Source organism: Osmerus eperlanus, chromosome 21, assembly GCF_963692335.1.
Source record: "Osmerus eperlanus chromosome 21, fOsmEpe2.1, whole genome shotgun sequence".
NCBI lineage: Eukaryota > Metazoa > Chordata > Actinopteri > Osmeriformes > Osmeridae > Osmerus > Osmerus eperlanus.
Window position 1 is genome coordinate 2,297,415 of NC_085038.1, and position 22,736 is coordinate 2,320,150.

The following is a 22,736-nucleotide window of genomic DNA, read 5'->3' on the forward strand; positions in this document are numbered from 1 at the left end:
CAAGTTCAAGGGAATAAAAAGAGCCCAATGTGATACTTACTCCTTCAACCTCACAACCTCAGTGATTCCAAAAGTCCCCCAATGCTCTGATCTGAGGACTGTGTTGCTCCAAGAAATGTTTGATACAGGTTTTACTCGCGTCATAAAAACCTCCTATTTTAGCGAGGTACACTGTCAAGACCCCTGTGTCTATAGCTGCTTATGAAACCCAACTGCTTCAGGCTGCACGTGAGCTGGACAGAAAGGGAGATATTGGGAAGGGGGAAAGGGGGGGGGGAAATGGGAGTGTGGGGGAGTGGAAAAAATCGAGAAGGAAACTTCTATTATGATGCTAAAACCTATTAGAATAGCATCAGCTATGTTGCAAATCTCACTACACGGTTGTGCATTTACAAAGTGTTTAGCGGTTTAATCAAAACATTGAAATGAGTCAAATTAGGGAAACATTTGTGTTTTAAAATATATTCTATATGGGTTGACTTGTAGGAATTGTATAGTGTGTACTCACTTAGGCCTGGAAATGCCTGGAATAGGCTAATATGTAGAAACCACTTCCTTTCACTGATGACTACACATTGAAGAAGGACCAGAGGCAGCCGCTCTACACAGCAAATCAAATAGGAGCCTGTTTGGAGACTTACATGAGTCTGTTGTGAGTTGGATTTAGACTCCCCTTGTGGTTTCCCTATCTTAGTCTTGGCCGGCCTTGACAGATACTTCAATACATGAAAAGGGACACATCTCGCCAGAGAGGTTGTGGATGAAAGGAAGGGGAGATATCCTTTTGATTATGTCCAAAACTCTGTGTCCTTAGTGAGCTGTAAGATAAAAGACCACCAACCGTCATTTTGGTGTATGTCCACCTTATAAAGACAGGATTTTGTGAAGCTTGACTCAGGTCTACCTCATGCACTTAAAAAAGTGAACCATATTACAGTATTAACCAACAAGGAGAGATAAAACTAAATCTAAAGTTAACATGTGAAAACCACAGGAAAACCACAATGGTAAGAAAACAGGACAAACCAGCACTTGAAATATAACTTCTTAAATAGAAGTGGAAGAATCCTTAAAACCTACCTCTGTCAAATACCACTTCTCTCCGCTAAACATCAATCCCTGGTTTGCTTTTCATTGCAACGTGTTTTCATTGGAGCACACTGCTGTAATATAGTCTTCTGCGGCCATACGTATTACAGAGGGGGATAGCAATGCTTACCCGGTTGACTTAAGAAACCACACGGTTTGAAATATGGGTATGTGAGGCCGCAGTGGTCTCTCTATGAGGTAGTGCTGGACGTCTTGATTGTTTACACTGGGATAACATGGCACATGGGCACCTCCACACTCCGGCACTGCCGTTCTCAACCTGCAGCTACAGAGGAAATGGTACACGTTGTGATGGACAATAACGAGAGAGGCAGAGAGAGAGACAGAGAGAGGCAGAGAGAGAGGCAGAGAGGTAGAGAGGCAGAGAGAGAGAGAGAGGCAGAGAGAGAGAGAGGCAGAGAGAGAGAGAGAGAGGCAGAGAGAGGCAGAGAGAGAGGCAGAGAGAGAGAGGCAGAGAGCGTACCGGCTAGCAGAACATCCATTTGTAGTTTTCCTCCGGAGATCCATCTCCAGCTTCGGCTGACCAGTACTTCTGAGAGCTGGTTTTAATACCCCACACAGTCTTGAGAGATTTTGCACGTGACTCATATAGTGAGCACATGGACACCAGAACTCAGCCCACCAGCTACAATGAAGGAAAAAAGAAGGATCTATGTTCACAATTACATGATATGTATCACCTGTAATCCCTATCAAACATCCACGATGATCTACGTGTTGTACGTGTCTTGACTCTGCAGAAGGTATGGAGTGAGGTAAGGATCAGCCTGAGGTTTGCCTGCTAACGTCACTAGGAAAAACTCTGGTCCCACTTGTACATCATCAGGCCCAAATGTTTCCCATTGTCATTTCAGAGAGGTAATTTCAGGACCTAAGCTACAATGCTTCATAACTGGCAAACGGACAATGGTTTTCACAACCACTCTACAGGACATCCTACAGATTGAGCATTTTGTCAAATGTGAAATACTTTTCACTGAAACAGGTGTGACTTGTTACTTAAAAAACGCCCTCTCACAGCGACTGGAAAATATCTAAACTTGGCAAACATTGTTTAATGTGGAACACAGTCCTAAGTGAGAACAAGTGCTCCTTAGACCGTCTCCCAACTCCAACCTCAATTAAACCATGGTACTTTGACAGGACTCTGTCATCAGTTGTTAGGGGAGCCATACTTTGGTAGTGTAGCCATATCTGATACTGTAACCAGACCAGAGTCAGAGGGATCCAAGTGCAGAGGGTTTTATCCAGGAACAGGGTAGTCCAGGAACAGGCACAGCTCGCTAACCAGGCAGACAGGGCAATAGAGATCATCCTAAATCATAGTCCAAAGTACCGGCAAGGGTCGTAATAACTGGCTTGAGGGGCAGAGTAGATTATCCAAAAAGGTATTTGGGAAGGGCAAGACAGACTAGACTAAAGGATGCCAGCTCTCAGATAGAACTAGAGGAAGATCATGATTTCACAACAAAACAAAGGAACACAGGTTTAAATAGCGAACCAAAATGGCAGACAAGCAACATGTGAAACCAATGAACAACAGAACTCCGGAGAAGCAGAGTGCAGCCTCCTGGCAGGGTGTGAGAGATACAATTCTGGCTTTCGAGTTGAAATAAAATACTTTCTTAATCTTCCCCATCATCTTAATGTCTTACCTCCAGTTTTGAAAAAGGCAGGCTACCGTTTCAATGGTTTTAGACATGGAAAATATATTGTATGCATACGTAATTACTTCACTGTTATGGCGATATGAAATTGTCCTTGCAGTACTTTCACATCGGTAGCTGGGTGGCCAGTGCCTGTTCTGGCATTTGTCAATCCATTACATGCAGAAATCAGATATAAACTCACCAAACGTCATTTACTCTCAATTGTGGATACCTACGTTTATTTGAAACAAAACAGGAAGTTTAAGTTTTCCAAATAAATCGTGCAGAAGTCGTTGTTTTAGAAGTGGAAAACGTATATCTTTTTGTCAAGAATGTTTGTCTAAAACAAACATGTGTCTCTGGTAGCACTCAACAGCATACATGGCACGTATAATCACCAGGAATTTTTATGTTCTGTCAATTGTTCGGTAGATTTCCATATCCTTTTTAAAAGGGAGGTCACATATTCTGACGACAGGTCCAGCAGATGTTTTTTTTTAACCTTTTGAAACAGTTTTTTTTTCTCAGCTTTTTTCCAACAATATTTGTTCAACCTTTCAAACTTATTTTTCTAAAATATGTTTTCAACCTTTCGAAACTTTTTTTTCTAAAATATTTTTCCAACCTGACTACAGCTATCAAAATAAGTGACCTCTTGTTTCCAGGGCCAGATGTTGACCAGATCGGGGATTATCTTTTGATTATACATGGCAAGGACAGATAAGTCACTTGAGATGGTTTGGTTGGTGTGTCCGACATGTTCAGCCATTTAAGCAAACACAGGCATTCTTGAGTGTTAAACTTCAATGGCTTAAAAGCCTTTTACTGTACACCCTGAGCAGTGACAAAAATATGTGGAATAAACACAAGATGATTTATATTGTTTAGAGAACTAACCATTGACTCATGAGCCATGTTTTCCACTAAAGCTCACTGACATCTATATGTCATGGTTTTTGAAATGATAATAGATTCTCAAATATGTGATTGAGATCAAATATAAATTATTTTACTTCAGGCCTAACAGTTGACTGGACTGAGAGTTGGACAGATGTACTTGCCATTAGCACACTCTGTCTTAACTAAGACAAAGCCAAAATACTAGAGAGGCTCTCGCTTATATAAAATGTTCAATGTGCCACATACGAAATGATGAAAAACTGTGCTGGCCAAAACCCCTGCTTTTGCAGCATTTATCATGTGAGTAACTGTTGAACTCGCAGAATTCATAACCATTAATACTGGAGATTACATAAGGGTGAACGTCAGAAACTGGGACATTGTTCGTAAGAATCTTGTTAAACAGTTCAGCAGAATGAGCATTTGTCCAACGTCCGTTTTACAGTGCACGGGTGTGTGTGTGTTAGAGAGACTACAAAGTCCTTGAGTTTCCTATTGACCTTCTCAGGTTCATGACTTCATGATGAGGTTGGCCTTTTGTGTTTGTTGACTTCTGATAGGTGACTATAAAGATGTTAAAAGTGAAACATTTCTGGTAAACCCCTCAATGAACAGCTTTTGATACTCTGTTCTCATTCTTTGTTTTGGATTTCTACATTTGGAGTCTCTCTAAAACATTTATGCTGGTTATGAAAGGGAGTCAGATGGCTGAGCGGTGAGGGAGTCGGGCTAGTAATCTGAAGGTTGCCAGTTCGATTCCCAGCCTTGCCAAATGACGTTGTGTCCTTGGGCAAGGCACTTCACCCTACTTGCTTCGGGGGGAATGTCCCTGTACTTACTGTAAGTTGCTCTGGATAAGAGCGTCTGCTAAATGACTAAATGTAAATGAAAGGCACATGTTCCATAGAATTTTACCTCTCAAAACAATTTACTGACGTAAACTGAAGTAGCCAAATCAATGTCAATGAGTGGACATTATCTCTGTAAAAGTTCTCCATAAAAGTAAGGTCTGCATGTTCTAGATCATTTCTCAGGCCAGGTGTGGCGTCCTCACCTGACCTTGTGGAGTTTTCAGTGAAGTTTGGGGTCAAAGAACACAAACCAGGAAGTTCTCCCATTGTTCTTGTAAAACTCAGCTCTGCAACATGAGCTCAAAGATGTACTCTGTCTTGCAAAGACAAGAAGGCAGACAGACTATTTTATAGGATGTCCCAGTCAAGGTGGATTTATGGGTGAGTTTTCCTTTGTACTGGACCTACGGTAGGTTCTGAATTGTAGAACAGAGATATAAATGATTGTCAGGCCAAAGAACAACGCCAGAAATTAAAACCAATGCAAATAAATCTTTGGCCAACGGTTGAAAACAGGGGGATGTCACTCAAAGCAGCCTGCAATCAAGAAACTAACCAGGGTGAGATTTTCTAACACGTACCGCGAGAAGGGAAAACTGACCCTAGAACAACATCCAAAAACAAGTCTACTCAACTCCCCCTCTGAGATGTGTGTTCATGACAGGGGTGCCATTATTTCAGGAAACATTCCACACATTGCTGTGCTTGTCATGAAGCACACCCCAAATGTGGCGTCCACTCTGAGTTTATTTTCACAAATCCTGCCAACACGTCAACATTTTCAATGAAAAAAACAAAAGATCATGTGAACTCTAGTTCACATGTATGTTGTTGGAGTCCTTGATCTTAACGTTTCTCCATTCTTTTACTCAATGTTAAATATCTGCATTTATTTCAAGAGCAGTGACAAATGTGCTGGTTTAAGCTATAACCATTTAGCCCTTGACAATTCTGAGAAACACTTTTTCCAAGGAATGGAAAATATTAAATGATTTTCTCCTTTTCCAAACAGCCCTTCAAATGAGAGATGGCCCAACTAAGGGATGGGCTTTATGTGCCACTAAAGGGTTGGCCAGTGAGGGCTACATCTGCAATCGTTCTTCAAATGATTAAACTTGCAGATAAAAAGTTTTAATTTGATATTTGGAGTCCATTTTGCTGGTCTACTGACCACCCCTGTGCCAGATGCTAGTGGAGTGAAATTTCCCATATGGCCGAAGAACGTAGGAAACTCCTTGTGGAGAAGGTGGAGGTATTAGTTCAATAGGGATACGGTGTTGCAGTGTGTGTGAAAAGTAGTATTAGTGAAGCTTGGGTGAGGCGGCACGAAAAGGCACCCACTCTATTTCCCCACTAACATAATACCTTGAGTTACAGTAATTTCATGGTTTGGACAACTGTCAGATTCTGAGGAGGCGGTTTTTCCCTACTCCAACCTTTGCACTAACTACAGTATGACTGCAATATATTCCATTACCAACTTTAACACGGTTCTATACAATAAAAAGATGCAGCTTTAAAAAAAAAACTTAAAAAAAAAACACCAACCACAAATGAAAGCGACAAAAATAGGATCAAGATATCGTTGAGCCCTAAGCAACGAACATCGAGAAAATTATGGGATGTTCTATTATTTTTGTCCTCTGCAGCTCTCCTGCTCCTCAGTGCTGACCATGTCGACTTCCTTCATCCATGTGTTTTTTCCAGCTGTCTGGGAAGTCCAAAGCAATGAGGAGTTATAAACAAAAGGAACAACTGAAATCCATTACTCGAATATAACAAAGCTAACTCTTGACCTACATACGCTGCCCTGGTTTCCACACTCAACCTTGGGGGAAGGAAAACCAGTCCATCCAACTGTGATGGAAGATGGGCTGTTCTGTGAGTCCTGCAGGTGTCAGGGAGAGACAGCCGTGGAACTGTAGTCCACTTCCACAAAACCATTAAACACTTCAACTTTAACAATAGCCAAACTGATTGAAAACACATGGGAACGGGACATCATAATTGATTTATGGACAAATTCATCCAGTTGTGTGATGAATCCTCATGTGTTTCTCAGAGGGTTCTAAGTAGCCATGAATGAGTACTCCTGGATGGGTTGTAAAGTGGTCTCCCCATTTGAAGCAATGAAGAAACCTTCAGGATGACGAATTGAACCATGAGCTAGAATGATGGTAGATCTCCACCAGACCAGCAAGCACAGACGCTTTTGGATTAATGATGAGAAAACTGAAGCTTGAATTGGGGTTGTTCACCAGTAGCAGATGCAGTTCTCCATGATCTGACCCAGAGTGCAAATTATACAATGACAATCGGGGGGTCAACTTCTTCTCCAGGGTGTGTATCGACCCCCCCCTCCCCCCCACCTGATGTTTTTAACTCATTTGGGGGGGGGTCCAAGTCTTAATTAGAGGGGTCATACCCCCTTATCTCCCCCTGTAATTCGCACCCTGGTCTGACCAACATGCTGTGAGGTGAATCTGCTGCTGGGTAGTTTGAACCCATAGCCCGTTCCCACAGCATAAGTTATTTTTCCGAAACGGTAGGTAGCTAGCTTTAGTTAGCTGCTGGGCTAAGGTAGAATTATACTCGTAGCAATGCTACTACCATGTTAGTGTTACTTGTTACTTTGTTAGCCTTCTAATCAGTACATTCTGAAGCCATACAAAAGCGTTGGTCGCGTTTTTGTCTATCGGAAAAGACTCAATTGGAATGTTCGAATTACATATTTGCGACGTTACGCTGTGGTGCCCACTTTCAAACTGGGGGGTTTAAAGAGGGGCAACAAAACGAAATCTACTCTCATTGACTCAACGTCTCAATGGACGTAATTGTTTCCCTTTCTAAGATTACATGTATCATTCCTCATGGATACAACTCTATTCATCTGCAACTTGAGCTTGAACTTTGATTCTTTCTCCTCTGACAGTGCACAGATGTTTTTTTCGGCACCCTATGTTTCCCCCGCCTCCCCTCCGTCTCGCCCCTTCATCCAGCGAGAAGAATTTGAGCGTCGGCATGCATGGTTAAGAGTTGTGCAGAATCCTGCACATGTAGCGAAGAGTCCATTCATGGTTTGTGGAAACAACTAACAACCAATCAATCTATGGTTACCACATTACCCAGTAACACCTGGGAGCCGAAGTCTTCCGCTGTGCTGAAAGAGAACATTGGAGGTGGCTGGCACGGGCTCGTGTTACATAGAGGTAATCCCCGTTTGGACATCATGTGAAACCAAATACTTCCTCACCGTTAAGTCACGGAGAAAGCTTCATGCAGTAACTGTATAGTGTAATAGGAATGAATGAATGACCTTTTATGTGTTTGTTTCTGTAACCACATCCCTCCTCACCTCCCACCCTCGCACACACACCTACACTCTCTTTTTCTGTCACACACACACACACACACACACACACACACACACACACACACACACACACAAACACACACACACAAACACAGACTCTTTCCCCCTCTCTCTTTCTCACACACACAAACAAACACACACACACTTTCTTTGTTTCTATATGCCTTCTTCTTGTCCACTGTCAGTCCCAAAGCCATTGACCAGACTCAGGATGAGACAAAGAGGGCATTGTGAGGCACAGAATAATTTTCCTTTCTGCAAGAGACAGAGAGAGAGAGAGAGAGCAGACACAGGATTGTTATATAAGCTCAGAAAACCTCTCTCTCAATTGGCGTTATACAGTTTCTCCTTCTAGCTTCAAACCTCATCACTGTGATATGTTGCAGGTGCAGAGTGGGCTGTGGAACTGTGGAGGTAGCGATGCTTTGGACAATAAAAAAAAAAAAAGAGTTACAACTATTTCTTCAAGGTTGTTGGACCTGGGGTGGGTTTCCTGAAAATGTTATAAAACAAACATAATCCTTTCTTCGCAGTCTGCAATGGACTTTAGGTGAACTAAGAACAGTAAGCCTGTTGTTTTATTGTTGTGTATGGAGTCAACATGCTGAAATGCATCCTGGTTTAATGATGATTAACAAGCCATTAATCTGTGACTGTTGGATTGTTTTGTTCATGGGTATGTGCCCAGACTATATGAACTCACTCAAACAGAGTTTTATTAGGTACAATCAAGTACTGTGATTTGGTGTGTATCGTATTGTTGTATTTTTCGTACTGAATGTATAATTACTACAACAACAAAAAAATACATTATAAAACAATAGTTTAACTATTGTCTGTTTTTAATGGGACTTTAAACAGGCAGAAAGCCTTCAAATTAGCAGCCACTTTTATCCTGATCAACAATTCCAAAACATTGGGAAATATCTGTTGTTTTGTCTAAACCAAACCTCTGTTACTCACCTGGTTTCTTCATCCCAGTTGGAACAACAATGTAAGACCCCCTGTGTCCTACCAAGCCTGGTGGGGGGAAATCCTCTGTTTTACAGAGGGGCCAGAGTTGTAATTACAGTGTCAAAACCTCCACTAATTAGTCCAAGCCCTTATCCCGGCAAACTCTCTCTTTCGTTCTCTTTTGATGTGGTGTCGTTTAACTTTTTACAAGATTAGGCTCAGAGCCACTCTGGCCTCATGTTTTACGCTATAACTGCATTTATGCGGTCCACAGATAAAAAATAACCGAAGTTTCACAACCTGTACAGAGTTAGTGTTGGCTACCTGTGTGTCAATCCTTGATTGTCCCTGGGACAACTCGATACCAGGGGTTGGCCAGCAGGGCTGTGTCACGTTGGAACACGTTGGAAGGGGTTAACTTTTGTTTTCTGCCAGAGCAAAATCGGTCCGAAAAATCCCCCTTATTTTTCCACTTGCAACAGTTTCCGTTTTTTTTTTTTCTTTCGTTTTTCTCTCAGTGTTTTTCTCTCAAGGGCAGGATTTGCCTTAGCTTTCATTGGTTCTACAATTCACACCCCTGGCAGTCAGTTCTCAGTAACAAAAAAATCTCCAGTGAATATGTCCCATTGCATAATTCAATTCATAATTACATTATTGTCATGAATCATGAATATGCCCACCCGCACTTCCTGTGTGTTGGAAGAGAATGCTTGTCAGTCTGGTGAGTCTGTCTCCCCGGTTTCCTGTCTCATGCCATGGCACGTGGAGCCCAGACCCCCCTTCTCTCTCACCTCCTCCTCTCACCCGTGCTCTCTCCTCCTGTCTCTCTCTCTTTCACCTCCTCCTCTCACCCATGCTCTCTCCTCCTGTCTCTCTCTCTTTCACCTCCTCCTCCTCTCACCCGCACTCTCTCCTCACACTGTCTCTCTCTCTTTCACCTCCGCCTCCTCTCACCCGCACTCTCTCCTGTCTCTCTCTCTCTCTCTCTCTCTCTCTCTCTCTCTCTCTCTCTCTCTCTTCTCTCTCTCTCTCTCTCTCTCTCTCTCTCTCTCTCTCTCTCTCTCTATCTCTCTCCTCTCTCTCTCTTCTCTCTCTCTCTCTCTCTCTCTCTCTCTCTCTCTCTCTCTCTCTCTCTCTCTCTCTCTCTCTCTCTCTCTCTCTCTCTCTCTCTCTCCTCTCCTCTCCTCCCCCTCCTCCTCCTCCTCTCTCTCTCTCAACCTCCCCCCATCCATCACACACACCACGAATACAAACACACTCAAGCTTGGATCACACACACACACACACACACACACACCCACACACACACACCACAACAGTCCGGGGTTCTGCTTCTTGGCAAGACTGCACAGTCGCTGCCTCCCTAACGTTGAAACTCTCCTGCACTGCACTTCTGTCACTTCTACTCCACCAGAATGTGCTGCTCTGTGTGTGCGCTGTTGAAAACATGCCAGGGGTTTGGCGTGTCTCAACGGGCATGTGTGAGTCAGGTGAAGGTGGGTCAACATCTCCTCTGCAGGACCCCAGGCCTGCTCAGGTGAACAAACCCGGGAGACCCTAACTCTGCTCTTGTGGTCTCACCCCCCAAAGACAGGACCATCTCTCTGCTGTTTCTCTGAATCTCTCTGCATCTGAACTGCATTTGTTCCTGAACTGTTCAGCGTTTGGGAGAAACAACACGATTAGACTGAGGGGGTAGGAGTAAACACTGCAGAGAGAGAGAGAGAGAGAGAGAGAGAGAGGGAGAGAGAGAGAGAGAGAGGGAGAGAGGGAGAGAGAGAGAGGGAGGGAGGGAGGGAGGGAGGGAGAGAGGGAGGGAGAGAGAGAGAGAGAGAGAGAGAGAGAGAGGGAGAGAGAGGGGGGAGGGGGGAGGGGGAGAGGGAGAGGGAGAGACAGGAGGAGAGAGAGAGACAGGAGGAGAGAGAGAGAGAGAGAGAGAGAGAGAGAGAGAGAGAGAGAGAGAGAGAGAGAGAGAGAGAGAGAGAGAGAGAGAGAGAGAGAGAGAGAGAAGGGGAGAGAGTGGTGGAGAAAGTGAGAGAGAGAGACAGGAGGAGAGAGTGGTGGAGAAAGTGAGAGAGAGAGAGAGAGAGAGAGAGAAGGGGAGAGCATGCAACGTTCACCCCACCAAGAACAGAACGTGGGGGGTTGTGATGTCACAAAGTCCCCTCCCACCAGGGTCTGCTATAGATGCTGCAGGTCCGGCCGTCTCCTCTCCACACCCTTGTTTCCTCGGCCTCGGACGGTGCTGCTACAAGTCCTAAGAGAGCTCCTCGTCCTCCTCGTCTAGACAGACTCGTCTCCATGGCAGCCTCCAGCGTTCTCCTGCGACTCTGCTTCTGTTCCTCACAGGGATTCTACTCACCTGCATCCCTGCTCAGAGAATCCGAGGCAAGTGCACCGACAACTCGAGCATGTCCAATGTTGCGTAACGTCCTGCTGCGCTCTGTTGGACCGTTTTGTGGGTCGAGCTGGGACGTTTGTGTTTTGTTTTTGTGAATGTGTTTTCCTCTGCAAGGGGTTCTGTACCGCTGCAATGTTTTGCTGACTTTGCATCTCCTCTGTCTTGCTGAGATATGGTCACAGTGGTGTGTTGCTGTTCACAAACTGGGGGCTTAATGTTGCTGTGAAATGAATGTGAATTACATGCAGATAGAATCTTAATCGCATTTTTTTTTTATCTTAAAAAATGTCTTAAAAGGTTGGTTACCATGTGAATCATGATCTTAAAGTAAAACTGCTTCCGCTGGGGTATTGACCGCAACATTGTTTATGAAAAATAAGAAATATTGAAAAATACAGAGAACCTGTTTTGGTGGCCGCATATTCACATTTCCTATGTAAAGATAAATGAAAATCAGATCAAAGAAGTTAACAAGGATGTGTTACCAGGACAAAATAATCTCTAATTCATCCTTGATGCTGTAGAGGTCCAGATTTTTTACCATTTATTACCATTTGGATGAAAGTCACAAGGAATACACTTTGCACCGATCTTAGTTCTCTCTAAGTGAGTCATGTTATATTTTAAATCACATCAATTGCCTTTAAGGTGAAGTGTGACTGACGTGCACTGGTGCATATGTGAAGTTTTGACCGTACAGCATGTCTGTACATCATTTCATTCACAAGGAACGTTTGTGCAAGACAGGACGAGTACAGAGGTTATCGTTTTACTGTAGTTTGATCTGCTCCTTGTTGTCTCAGGATGTTTCCATTGATGCCCTTGAGGGTTTCGGTTAGTTTAGGTGCAGTTCTATGGGCGTGCATGAAGCCCTCTGTGACATTGCTTGTAAAAGGCTATACAAATACACATTTGATTTGATCTGATAACCGGAAAAGATCTAAGAAGTTTGTGAAAAGAAGATTCTTCCCTCAGCTGAATGTTTTATTGGTGATTACGGTGGCTTCAAACGACAGATGGCTTGCAGTCTTTTTACTTTCTGAACATAAAGAATGCAAAGCATACACATTTAAATGGAGCGTTGCCATGGTACTGTGACTATACTTAAGGACCTTGGTGTCCTCTCAAGATAACCTCAGGGACTGCACAGTGTTCAAACGGTTATCTGAGATCAGATTGTGTGTTACCTCAGCACGGGGCACCAGGAGTCACTAAGCAGAAAACTGTTTAGTCAAATGTGTTTCTGTCTGCTAAACAGTATAACTCGGTCTGCAGCTGGGAGCAGAGTTAGCCCTGGGCTTTTCATGCATTGTAAAACTTTACTGGGACAGTTCAAAGACTGGCGTCTGGAAGACACACACACGTGTTGTTTTTACTACTCGTCCTTATCAGTCCAGGGGGGTGGATGAGTAGGGTTCTTTCGGGGGGGTGGGGGGGGGGGCGAGGGGTGTAATCTAGGGGTCCCTGGCATAAATGTGCGTCCGTGTGCACGGAATGTGCTTTTGTCTGTGCGTGCGTTGCTGCCCATGACAGTCACCGTAGCCAAACTGTACTCAAAAAAACATTCATCCCAGAGGGAAAGAAAGCAGCTGTAGAACCGTGACATCACTGGCATACTAAATGTGACTGGAAGATATACTACAAGGCTGGAGTACCTGTGAGCGTGTGGATTTATGTCCCTGACGAGGTATGAGGCTCCATGAGAATTCGTTTAAACAGCCGTTGTCTGGAGATGTACTGTGAGGGGCTTTTGGTAGAGCGTGTGTGTGTGTATCACTTACAGAAAATACCTTTTGGGAGACATTCAAGAACCATAAAAGGCACTGAACAAGTTTAAATGGTTAATAACTCCTTTAAGTTGTGCTTATTTTAAGACGTTAGTACTCAACTCACGATGAAGACACATCGTTGTATTGGAAAAATGTTGTGGACAGCTAAAAAAATGTTTGCCAGAGGATCTTGTGCACACAGGAGAGTTTTCACTAAACCCCAAGCCTCCAAGGCCGGTTATTGTTCATTTCACGGCATTTGGAACCAAACCAACGGTTCTGTTTTCACTCGTGATCAGCTTCATGCTAGTTTTACTCACGGGTCAATCAGCTGCAGTTGGAAACATTTCAACTGTGAAACACAACGTCTGTGCCAAGAATGAGCTTGCATGATTACACACGTCTTGAGTGTCAAACCCGCCAAGACACCGTGTAGGCTTTCCCATAATTTGAGTAGGCCACAGGATGCCAACATAATCTGCAGAACAAACATCCTAAAGAAAACCGAAAAGACAGAAGAAGGACCTACTTATTATGGGACACGATTCGGCTGGGAAATTAGGATTGGCCTGCTCCCAAACATTCTACCTGCTTGCTTTTCATGATCCCCATGCAACACAAAGGGCTCATATGGATGACCTCAGCTGAGGGTAAAACTGCACGTGAATCTTTTATAGATGTTGGTGGATTTTAAAATCTAAAACTCTCCTTGATGGAAAGAATCAGTGGCTTGTGAAACTTTAAGTTAAGTCACAACCCGTATCATAATGAGACAAAGTATGCCAAATTGAAACGTTGAAAGAATCAGTTGATTAAAATGAGGAAAAAACCCCTGACAACCGCTGAATCCCTTGTCAACAAAGTCAATCTGAGTCAACAGTTTTGTTTGGGATGGATAAGGTGGTATTCAAGGGGTACTTTGTTTACTCTGGAGTGCAGAAACGGTAGTGCTGTTTTTCCAAACAAACTAAACAAGCAGCCTTTTAAACTCATCCAAACCAACAGTTCCTGGCAACTTTCCCACATCCCAGTCTTGTTTGCTTGATACTTTGCCATTGTTAAAGAGTTTAGGAGCAAACACTTGTAATGAAAGAGGTCATATTCCATGGGTTCATCACAAGTTTCCCCTTTGAATTACAGTAATTAAGTTATCGTCAAAGCTTAATTAACACAAACGGTTTGGCACCTTAGGGTGTTTTTCTACGGTATTCAAGCAGGCAGCTGATTGATGTGTGTGGTGACACGAACCCACAACAGAATAATGTTCTGTAAAGCCGACCCAAGCTTCTTTATGTGGCTTTTCAAGCCTGGTTTTCATGAGCTTTTAAGGGGCTCTTTAACTCAGTGTAATCAGTCAAGTTCCTAAGAAGTATGGATGCGAGTGGAAAAGGAGAGCTTCTCCCTGCTGAAGAATGGGTTTCTGGGATTGAATTATTCCAGGACGGGACGTTTAAGAGATTTCCCCTGACAGCTATTTAGCCTCCGAAACCTAGAGAACCAAGCTCTGGAAGATCCCCAAACCTAGAACCCCCCCCCCCATCCATCCTAACAAAATCAGTTGCAATGTGATCTAACAATAACATATACAGTGTCTACAGTATTTATTTTGTCCAAAGTAAAAAATGTACCAGAATGCATTGTTGTATCTTGGGTAAAAAAAAAAAGAAAACAGCTTTTGAGACCATGTATTTTATTTAACACTATCAACCTTTTCTCCACAGTAAGAAGACAGAACATGAAGGTTCGGATCAACGCCACCGGCGACACCATCATCCTGAAGTTCGTCCGCCCCAACCCCGACGTCAAGCTGGAGGGATACATCCTGGGCTACGGCAGCAGCATGTTCTCCAAACAGTTCATCCAGCTACCGGAGAACGGAGAACCCTACGAGACTGAAATAGGTGGAACTTAAAACCCCTGTCACGTACTTTGGTGATACTCGGATTTGATGTGCTATACTAAAGGAACAATGCAGGATTTTTCTATACATTGTTAGTCGATGACTGTGCTACCCACCCCATTTTTATTTTATAAACATAGATTTATTTATTGATAGGTTAAAAGGACATACGTTGTACTAAACCCTTTTTTAGAGATATTTGCTGTATTCCATCCATGCATGCCTCCATCCATCCATCATAATGAGCCACACACGCCCTTTAGACCCTTTCCATCACAATCCTGTCAGAGATAACTCACAGTTTGTGGCTTTTAAGAACTACCTTACTGTTGTTACTGAGAACACTAGAATTACGTTCTTGCTTTGGTATTTACCACATGAAAGAAAGCTCTTGGAAAACTGATAATTATGAATTATTCATTCATACAATTCTTTAAGTCTTTCAAGCTGCAGAACAAACTTCAAATCCTCCCAAGTTTGCCTTGGCATCTTTGTCCATTCAATAGTTTTCTGTACTCTGAAACTGTGTGGACAGTTACAGTTAAAGATGATAGTTAACTTAACGTTAAACTACAACATGATTTATGAGGGCCTTTAGGTCAATGCAGGAACGTGTTTTCTCTTGCCATGGATAAAGGACTCCATAACAAACATGCCGCATCCATGAGCTTTGAAGTAGACCAGTAAGGAGCCAGGACACGGAGAGAGTTTAGCACCCGACTCTATGAGCGAAGCAACAGTGTTTGTTAAAGGAAAACCAGCTTTTTTTCCCCCTGCTTTCTACTAAAGCTTTTCAGTTGTGCCGGCAAAACGCACGAACGAAGCACACATCATCACTCTAGAGATGATTTATGACTTTTCAAACTTAAAACACTGCTATCAGTTTCTCAGTATAGAACTGCTGATGGAGACACCTCTTAAATGGAGCAGTATAGACACATCTCAAAGAACAATTATTGTGTTGGTTTTTGATCAGTTCTGATGCTAATTTCATTTAACTGATTGTATTTTGCTAAACCCTTATAGATGCAGAGCCCAAGTATCTGGTTGCCGTCCAGCCTATTCCCACCAACGATGTGAAGAAACATTGCACAGGTATCATGGAAACACTCAAATGTAAAATGTTTAGCACACAGACCATAGGCTTATTCAGTGTATGACCTTTGACCGCTCATGTCCTCCCAGGAAAGGTGAACCTGGAGAAACCCCTTCACCTGGTGATCGGCTCCATCACCCCAACCTCTGTGCTCCTCTCGTGGGGGAACTTCCTGAAGACGCCCTTTGAGGGCAACATCATGAACGATTGCCTGGAGGATGGGTGAGTGATGGTGAACTGCCAGTGGCCAGTCTGGTTTCAGTTAGATGTAGCCTTCGTAAGCCAGAGCTTTCCATGGAGGCGTCCACATCCAATCGGTGACAGGCAGGAGAACTCATAAAAAGTCTGTTCAGGGGTTGCAACAATCATCTCAATCCTATTCCGTCTCTCCAATAGATCCTTTAACACATACTGCAAAAACAGGAGTGGGCCAGTGCAAACTTCCTGGTTCGTGATGTTGTAAATAACAGTTCTACACAATGTACAGAAATAATTACTTTCTCTGAGGAGGTAGGGTGTGGTGAGATTAATTTCTTGACCACTGCAGGTGTGTCTGTGAGTTGAGCAAGGATTCATGGGACACACTGAAACACTTTTCCACTTCCTCTGACATTCTCTGCCTACGTTGAGGGGTTTTTCCCCAGTTGAACAGGGAGAAAGTTGGAAAAGATATTGGAAATCTTGACCTAAGCTACAGCTAAATGCGTTTTTGTGTTATTAAAACCTAATGTCAGTTCCTCTTGTTAACAGTTTGGCTGTTACGGTCAAGTCACAGCAGACAGAAAACATGTGAGGGAATTGTAATGGGATTGACAGACAATGAAAATGTGGATTTGTGATATTCAAGCCTGGATTAACAGTATATAATGACTGGCAGTTTAAGAAGTAAATGTATAAGATACCCATCTGAAATGATTCAACTTTTATTGGTGTGTGACTAGTATGTGTGGCAAAATCAGGCTGTTGGTGCACTTCAAGTTGCCAGAAATAGTTGTAAAGCCAGAAAGGTTTAGGTTTGTTTCTCTGGTCTCTGTGGATTGGAGTGATCTCTACTAAGACTGTGCATGCTCCCCTACAACCACTTCCCCCTGCAGACACTACACCATCCGATACAGGGAGAGGAACAGGAAGTGGATCTACCAGACATGTCCCACCAGTGACACAGTGATTGACAACCTCAAGCCTAACACGCCCTACGAGTTCGGCGTTCGTCCCAACAAGGAGGACCGCAGCGGAATGTGGAGCAAACCAGTTATCCACAACACCAACATGGGAGGTGGGTCACATTCACGTCTCTTCATGGAAAAACCGGTGGATGATCCAACTCTGTCTCGTTAGGACTGGGACTTAGTGGGTGTGGTGATCGTAGCTTTCATTGAATCAATGGTCTGTTTACAAAACACATACAGCAACAAGAGTTTGTCTAACAGCAAACTGGGTGAACGCAGTACTGTATGCAAAGTGTGTTTTGAAGCAGTTGTCATGCTCCAAGCTAGAAAAAGACGCAAGAACAGAGGTCATGTCCACATGAAGACCCTGTCTTCCTGAAACAGAGGTCATGTCCACGTCTTCCCTGAATCACACCTCTTTTCTTCATCTGTTTCTTCTTGTTTTCAGACAAAAGAATCCAGAAACCTTACAAGCTCCGGACTCCTATTGCGAAGCCGATGGTATGTGCAGCCTCGCTTCGTCGCTCGTAAACTTGAAACCTAAAGATTCTCTGTGTTTAGTCACTTTTACAAGGCATATTTAATCAGAGCTCTGGACAGGTAAGCAAATGCCCTGTCTTTATGGTTGTTCCCAATAAAGAGAGGACACCACCACATGTTGGATGGGTTTTGAATACACGTCGCAGCACATATGCATGACCCCCCCCCGTGTCGACAAACATCTGCTTTTCCCTCACTGACACCCCACCCACTCACAGACCACGAGCAGCCTGACAGATACTTGAACCTGGGTCAAGGAGAGTCACTCTCACTCCCTAGGTCTGGCAACACAAACAGGGGCGTCTTAAATCAACACCCTCTGGACGTTGTCTTTCCAACCGCTGCTCCCTATCGCTTTCACGAGGCTGTCTCGCCTTTTAGGTCACAAGGCCTGACTTGCTTTGAGGTGGTTACATGGCTCGAATCTCCCCCTCGGAGTGTGTGTATGCTTTTGATGTTTTGTCTTAGTTTTGTGTTATAAATAGGGTGCTTTGAATGCCAGACCAAGTTCAAGTTCGTCTTTTATTGTCAGATGCACAGAACAACACAGGGTCAGACTGGGCACTGAAATTCTTAGGACAAGACAATGCAATGCAACCTGGCATAACATAACATATAAGTACACAGAACATAGATTACATCTATGATAAGCTAAAATATAGTAAACCTAATATACAATAATATACAATATTCAATACAGTATACTAAACCATGAGAGACTGGGGATACTAGCAAACTTTTTGTTGATGAAATATCTCCACCACACTTTGTATAAATGATGTGTGCTCACCTCAGAACTTTATTAGATGTGTAAGAAACTCCCATAGAGGTCGTCAGGAGAACGAAAGCTATCGACGACCACATGAAACTCAAATGCTATTTTTTTTTTATCCATTTGATTATGCTACGCAAACTAACAAACATACTCTGGTCTTATGTATAAATACCACAGACAACAAAATAGGTCTTCTTGCTTTTCAGAAAGAAACTCCACGTTCTCTGTTCCCCCCTCGTCTTGGTAAGTGTTTATTCGGTTTTATCTCTGCAACTAAAGTTTAAAAGTTTAAAATTTCATAAGCCTTGCTCCAGAAAAGAATATTCTCGATAACTTGTTTTAGGTTTTCACCGCAAGTATAGAGTGGCCATACTCCATGCTCTTGCAGTGTCTAACCGTCATATTTCTTTCTCCTCTGTAATCTCCCTAGCACTGCACAACAGGACACACCCTAGAGTTCATCCCATGCTCAAAAACCCAGGTTTCCCAGGAGCACCCAGGACTTCCTTTGGTGATTACTTTCCCTCTCACTTCTCCCACACTAATATAGTCCCAACCCAACACTCTTTTCTCTAATTCAGGGTTGTTCAGGGCCTGTGGCCTTGAACCTGTCCTCTCCTTCTCTACTGATACAACCCTGCTGTGTCCACAACTAGTTTAGTATTGTTTTCCTAACCAGACACTTATAAAACCTTACTTTCAACAGCGCCACCAGAGAGCCAGCAGGAAACTAGACCTGTTCCCAGCTCCAGTGAGCCACAATGGGGTAACCACGAGATTCTCATTTCAAATCTCACGGCTTTAATCAGTCAGTCACCATCGCTTGGCTCTGGTCATTGCGCTGCTGCTGGGAAGGGAGGGGTTGAAACCGGCTGCTTGGCTGCATGCTGGCATGCCTTGAGCCCGCTGAGAAAGTGATTAAGTGCAGAAAGCCCTGGAGAGGATGGCACAGGAGTGCCCCAGGTGGAAACATGTGTGTAAGTTCTCGCTCTGCCAGCTTTCCCAGCCAACCTGCTGAAGCTCAAAAGGCACCGTTCAGGATTGTGACTGCTTGTTCTGTGCTCGCTGGCTAGTACAAAGTTCATCACATCGTCCATCGTGCTTCATTGTTCCCCCTCCCCGATTCACATATCTTTCACTCCATCTTAATTGTCAATCTGATCTGACCACCATGAACATCCACTGCCTTCTTACTTTCTCCTCATGTTTCCTCCTGTGTGTGTATACACGTTTATTCTCTTTTCTCCTGCATAGCAGACTCCATCCAAATAATGTTTTTTTTGTCGACACACTGTCAACCATCAATCAGCTCCATACCTCTTGATCCCATCAGCGAGTCTCCATCTGTTTACATTCTCTGTCTGTATTTTGTTCTTTTAAAGATGTCTATTTTTGCACTTCCACTAAAGTGACCATGTCCAGTGTGACTTCAGTCTGCATGACACAACGCATGCCAAAGACGCAGACGTGTTGGATTTTTCCTCTCTGGAAAAGCAGCACAAAGTCGCTCTGCAGCCTCCACACCCTTCCACTGTCCCTCCTCTGTCCGTGATAATGTATTCAAGTCTTTCTTGAGGGTTTCCTATGAGATACAACATGATTATGGGACCAACACAAATCAATTTGAAAAATCGTAATGTTTTGGCATAATGTTTTGGCATAAAAAAAAGAAGAAAAAAAAGAACATTTTGTCAGAGATCGGCATTCAAATAACCTCTCCTTAGCTTTAAGAGCTGATGAGGGCGTTTGGATGCCTGTCCGACAGCTGTAGATTGACAGTTCACATGGATGCAACCAAATCCACCAAACATCCTCTCAAGTTCAAAAACAAATCTGGTTCCCATAATGGGTGTACCTCTCTCTTCCCTCTCACTCCAGACAAAGGAAACACTATTAGAAATGCTTCCTTCCAACCCGGACACCTTCCTCCAGTCTACCCCCACCATCAGCCCACCACAGCCCCCAGTACCGTCGCCCCTAAGTCCCCTCTGAATGACAAGATGCTTCAGGGATACCTTCAGCCCAGGGCGCCCACTAGTGACACAGACAAGCCACGTAACCCCTCTGGTAATTCCTATCTTTTCAACTTCAACTTTTCCTCCCCACCTTGCAGTGTTTTCATGGGTATCAGACGTAAAGAGCAGATGTTCTGCACTGCGAGTCCAATTTCTTGTTCTGTCAAGATGAAAGTACATAGTCAACAAAAGAATGTTGAGTGCCGTTAATATTGGTGCTGGACTGTCTTCCCTGACTTCTCATGGTGTGTAACCCAAGCCTCCACCGATAGATTAAAGCTCTCTTTTACCCACACAGCTCACAGCGATTCCTGGGAAGGAACATCAGTTCTGAGACTTGCCCTGGGCAGAGAGCGAGCCAGTAATAATAACTGGGGTAACCGTGATGTCATATCTTATGAATGCTCTCACATCCTCCTTGTCTTCCTGGCGTGGCTACGTTGTCTGTGCCTGCTACTCTCTGCACCATCACCATCTTGATCCACAGCTTTCTGTTGCTGTCTGTCCGACCTGAAGCAGATCATTTTGTTCACAGGAATGGCCGTGGAGAGCAAAGCACTTTAAATGCACCTGTACACACCCGTCATCCAGCATAACCCCCATGTGTGTGCATGTCTACACAATCTTCCAGTCATGGTTTCATTCTGCCGCTAGGGTCCATCAGCTTATGACTGTGAATTCTAAAGATTGTGAGAGCTTAAAGTGCTTTGAAATCATGACATATCACGGAGTGTTAACATATATTTACACACGATACGTACGTACAGCATATCAAGTGTAACAAATGATCGACTCACTGTGAATGAATGAGTCAGTCGTTCATTAAAATTCCCACTTGAACTTGACCGTCACACCATCCCTGAAGTGATGCCGTCTCCATCTCTAACAACATCATGTCATCGCTGAATTCTGCGGCCGTGGCTTCAAGCACACTGCAATGGCACCGTGGACGGTTTTTAACCAAGACGCCACAAAAAAAGATAGATTGTAACAGACGTCCTGCCGTTGTTTTTGATCCCGTAGGTCCAGGCAGCCAGGGAAACCCCCCTTCCACCGCCCTGCGGCCTCGAGGCCCAGCCGTTACCGTGGTTGCCAGAACCATGAAGCCTCCAGGCAGAGATCGCCTCTTTCCCTTTAATAACGGTTTCAGACTACCCTCCTCCCTTCCTAGGGCCAGTAACTCATCCCAGACTATGGGCACACCAGGGGGTAATGGAGTCCTTCTCCCCTTTTCTCTAGCTCTGCTCCTTCCTCTTCCTCTTCCTCAAAATATCTCCCGTTTCCAACGTGTGGGTTGACTGGAAAGCTTTCAAACCTTCGTGTGTACCCATCATGTTGTATTTACGTCAAACCAACCCCAAATGTTGTAAGAAATAGGCACAGATTGAATTTGCAAGGGTAGTTTTGAGAGGTCTGGTTGCAACTCAGGTCATGTAAAGCGACCGTCGGTCATGCTTCGACATCGCTTGACAGAGTTTGAGGTAGCGATTGGTCACGGGTGAACCATATGTTCAAAAAAACTGACAAGACATTTAAAACTGGCTTCACAGGAGGTATTGACGTTGATAGACTACATTTATATTCTCATTTTAAGATTGATCCCCACACAAGATTCAGAGGAGAACCAGATTCTATGGTGGCTTGTCATCACACACACACGCAACTTCCACACAAACACAATCTTTTGACCCCTCCTTTCATGCTCACAAAGTATTTTTGCTGGATTTTTCCGTCCAGGAGACGGATGTCTTATCTTATCAACATGGTCGACCAAGTTCTTCCTTCATAACGTTCCCTCTTCTCCCAACAGCCAACGGAGAACATCACAAGGGACTCTCCCTTCCTAAACCAGTCATGTGGTCCAGACTGCGAATGGGTAAAAAGAGTTGATTTTTTATTTTTGTCTCTCATCCATCATTAACATGCAGCCGTTGCCGCGGCAGCACCATCTTCACCGCTGCCTCCATGCCGGTGTCCCTTCACCTCCGCCATTGTGTTTGTTCATTAATATCTGTTTGTCCATTCGTCACACTGTAAGTCTGTCCATCCATCTGTTTCGTTGCCTCGTTTCTTATAACTTGTTTGTTCACTCAAACCGCTTGGTGCTGTAGCAGGCTTCGAAACATGCAAGGCTTGTCAGATGTCTGTTGTCTGACCGGAGTGGTGAGAATCAGCAACACATTTGATCACTTGTGATGTTGGGAAAGTTTGCGTTCCGTAACAATTGGTTTCAT

The 22,736-nt window shown here is 43.9% G+C and overlaps 1 protein-coding gene across 17 annotated transcripts in view; it reads left to right on the forward strand.

Annotated features, from left to right (window-relative positions):
* Positions 1-11,053: 11,053 nt before the first annotated feature.
* Positions 11,054-22,736, forward strand: part of abi3bpb (ABI family, member 3 (NESH) binding protein b) — a 69,906-nt gene continuing 58,223 nt past the window's right edge. For 3 of the 17 annotated variants that reach the window (XR_009928026.1, XM_062446655.1, XM_062446658.1), the window contains exons 1-13: positions 11,054-11,229; positions 14,733-14,908; positions 15,934-16,002; positions 16,093-16,225; positions 17,098-17,279; positions 17,621-17,673; positions 18,694-18,730; positions 18,918-18,998; positions 19,194-19,253; positions 20,366-20,554; positions 20,801-20,878; positions 21,526-21,711; positions 22,313-22,378. Coding sequence is in view for 16 of the 17 variants with exons in the window: in XM_062446655.1 (XP_062302639.1) it covers positions 14,743-14,908; positions 15,934-16,002; positions 16,093-16,225; positions 17,098-17,279; positions 17,621-17,673; positions 18,694-18,730; positions 18,918-18,998; positions 19,194-19,253; positions 20,366-20,554; positions 20,801-20,878; positions 21,526-21,711; positions 22,313-22,378 (1,300 nt within the window). In the remaining variant the exon portion in view is untranslated. The remainder of the gene's footprint in view (positions 11,230-14,732; positions 14,909-15,933; positions 16,003-16,092; positions 16,226-17,097; positions 17,280-17,620; positions 17,674-18,693; positions 18,731-18,917; positions 18,999-19,193; positions 19,254-20,365; positions 20,555-20,800; positions 20,879-21,525; positions 21,712-22,312; positions 22,379-22,736) is intronic. The other 14 variants (XM_062446660.1, XM_062446661.1, XM_062446662.1 and 11 more) reach the window with 10 other exon arrangements.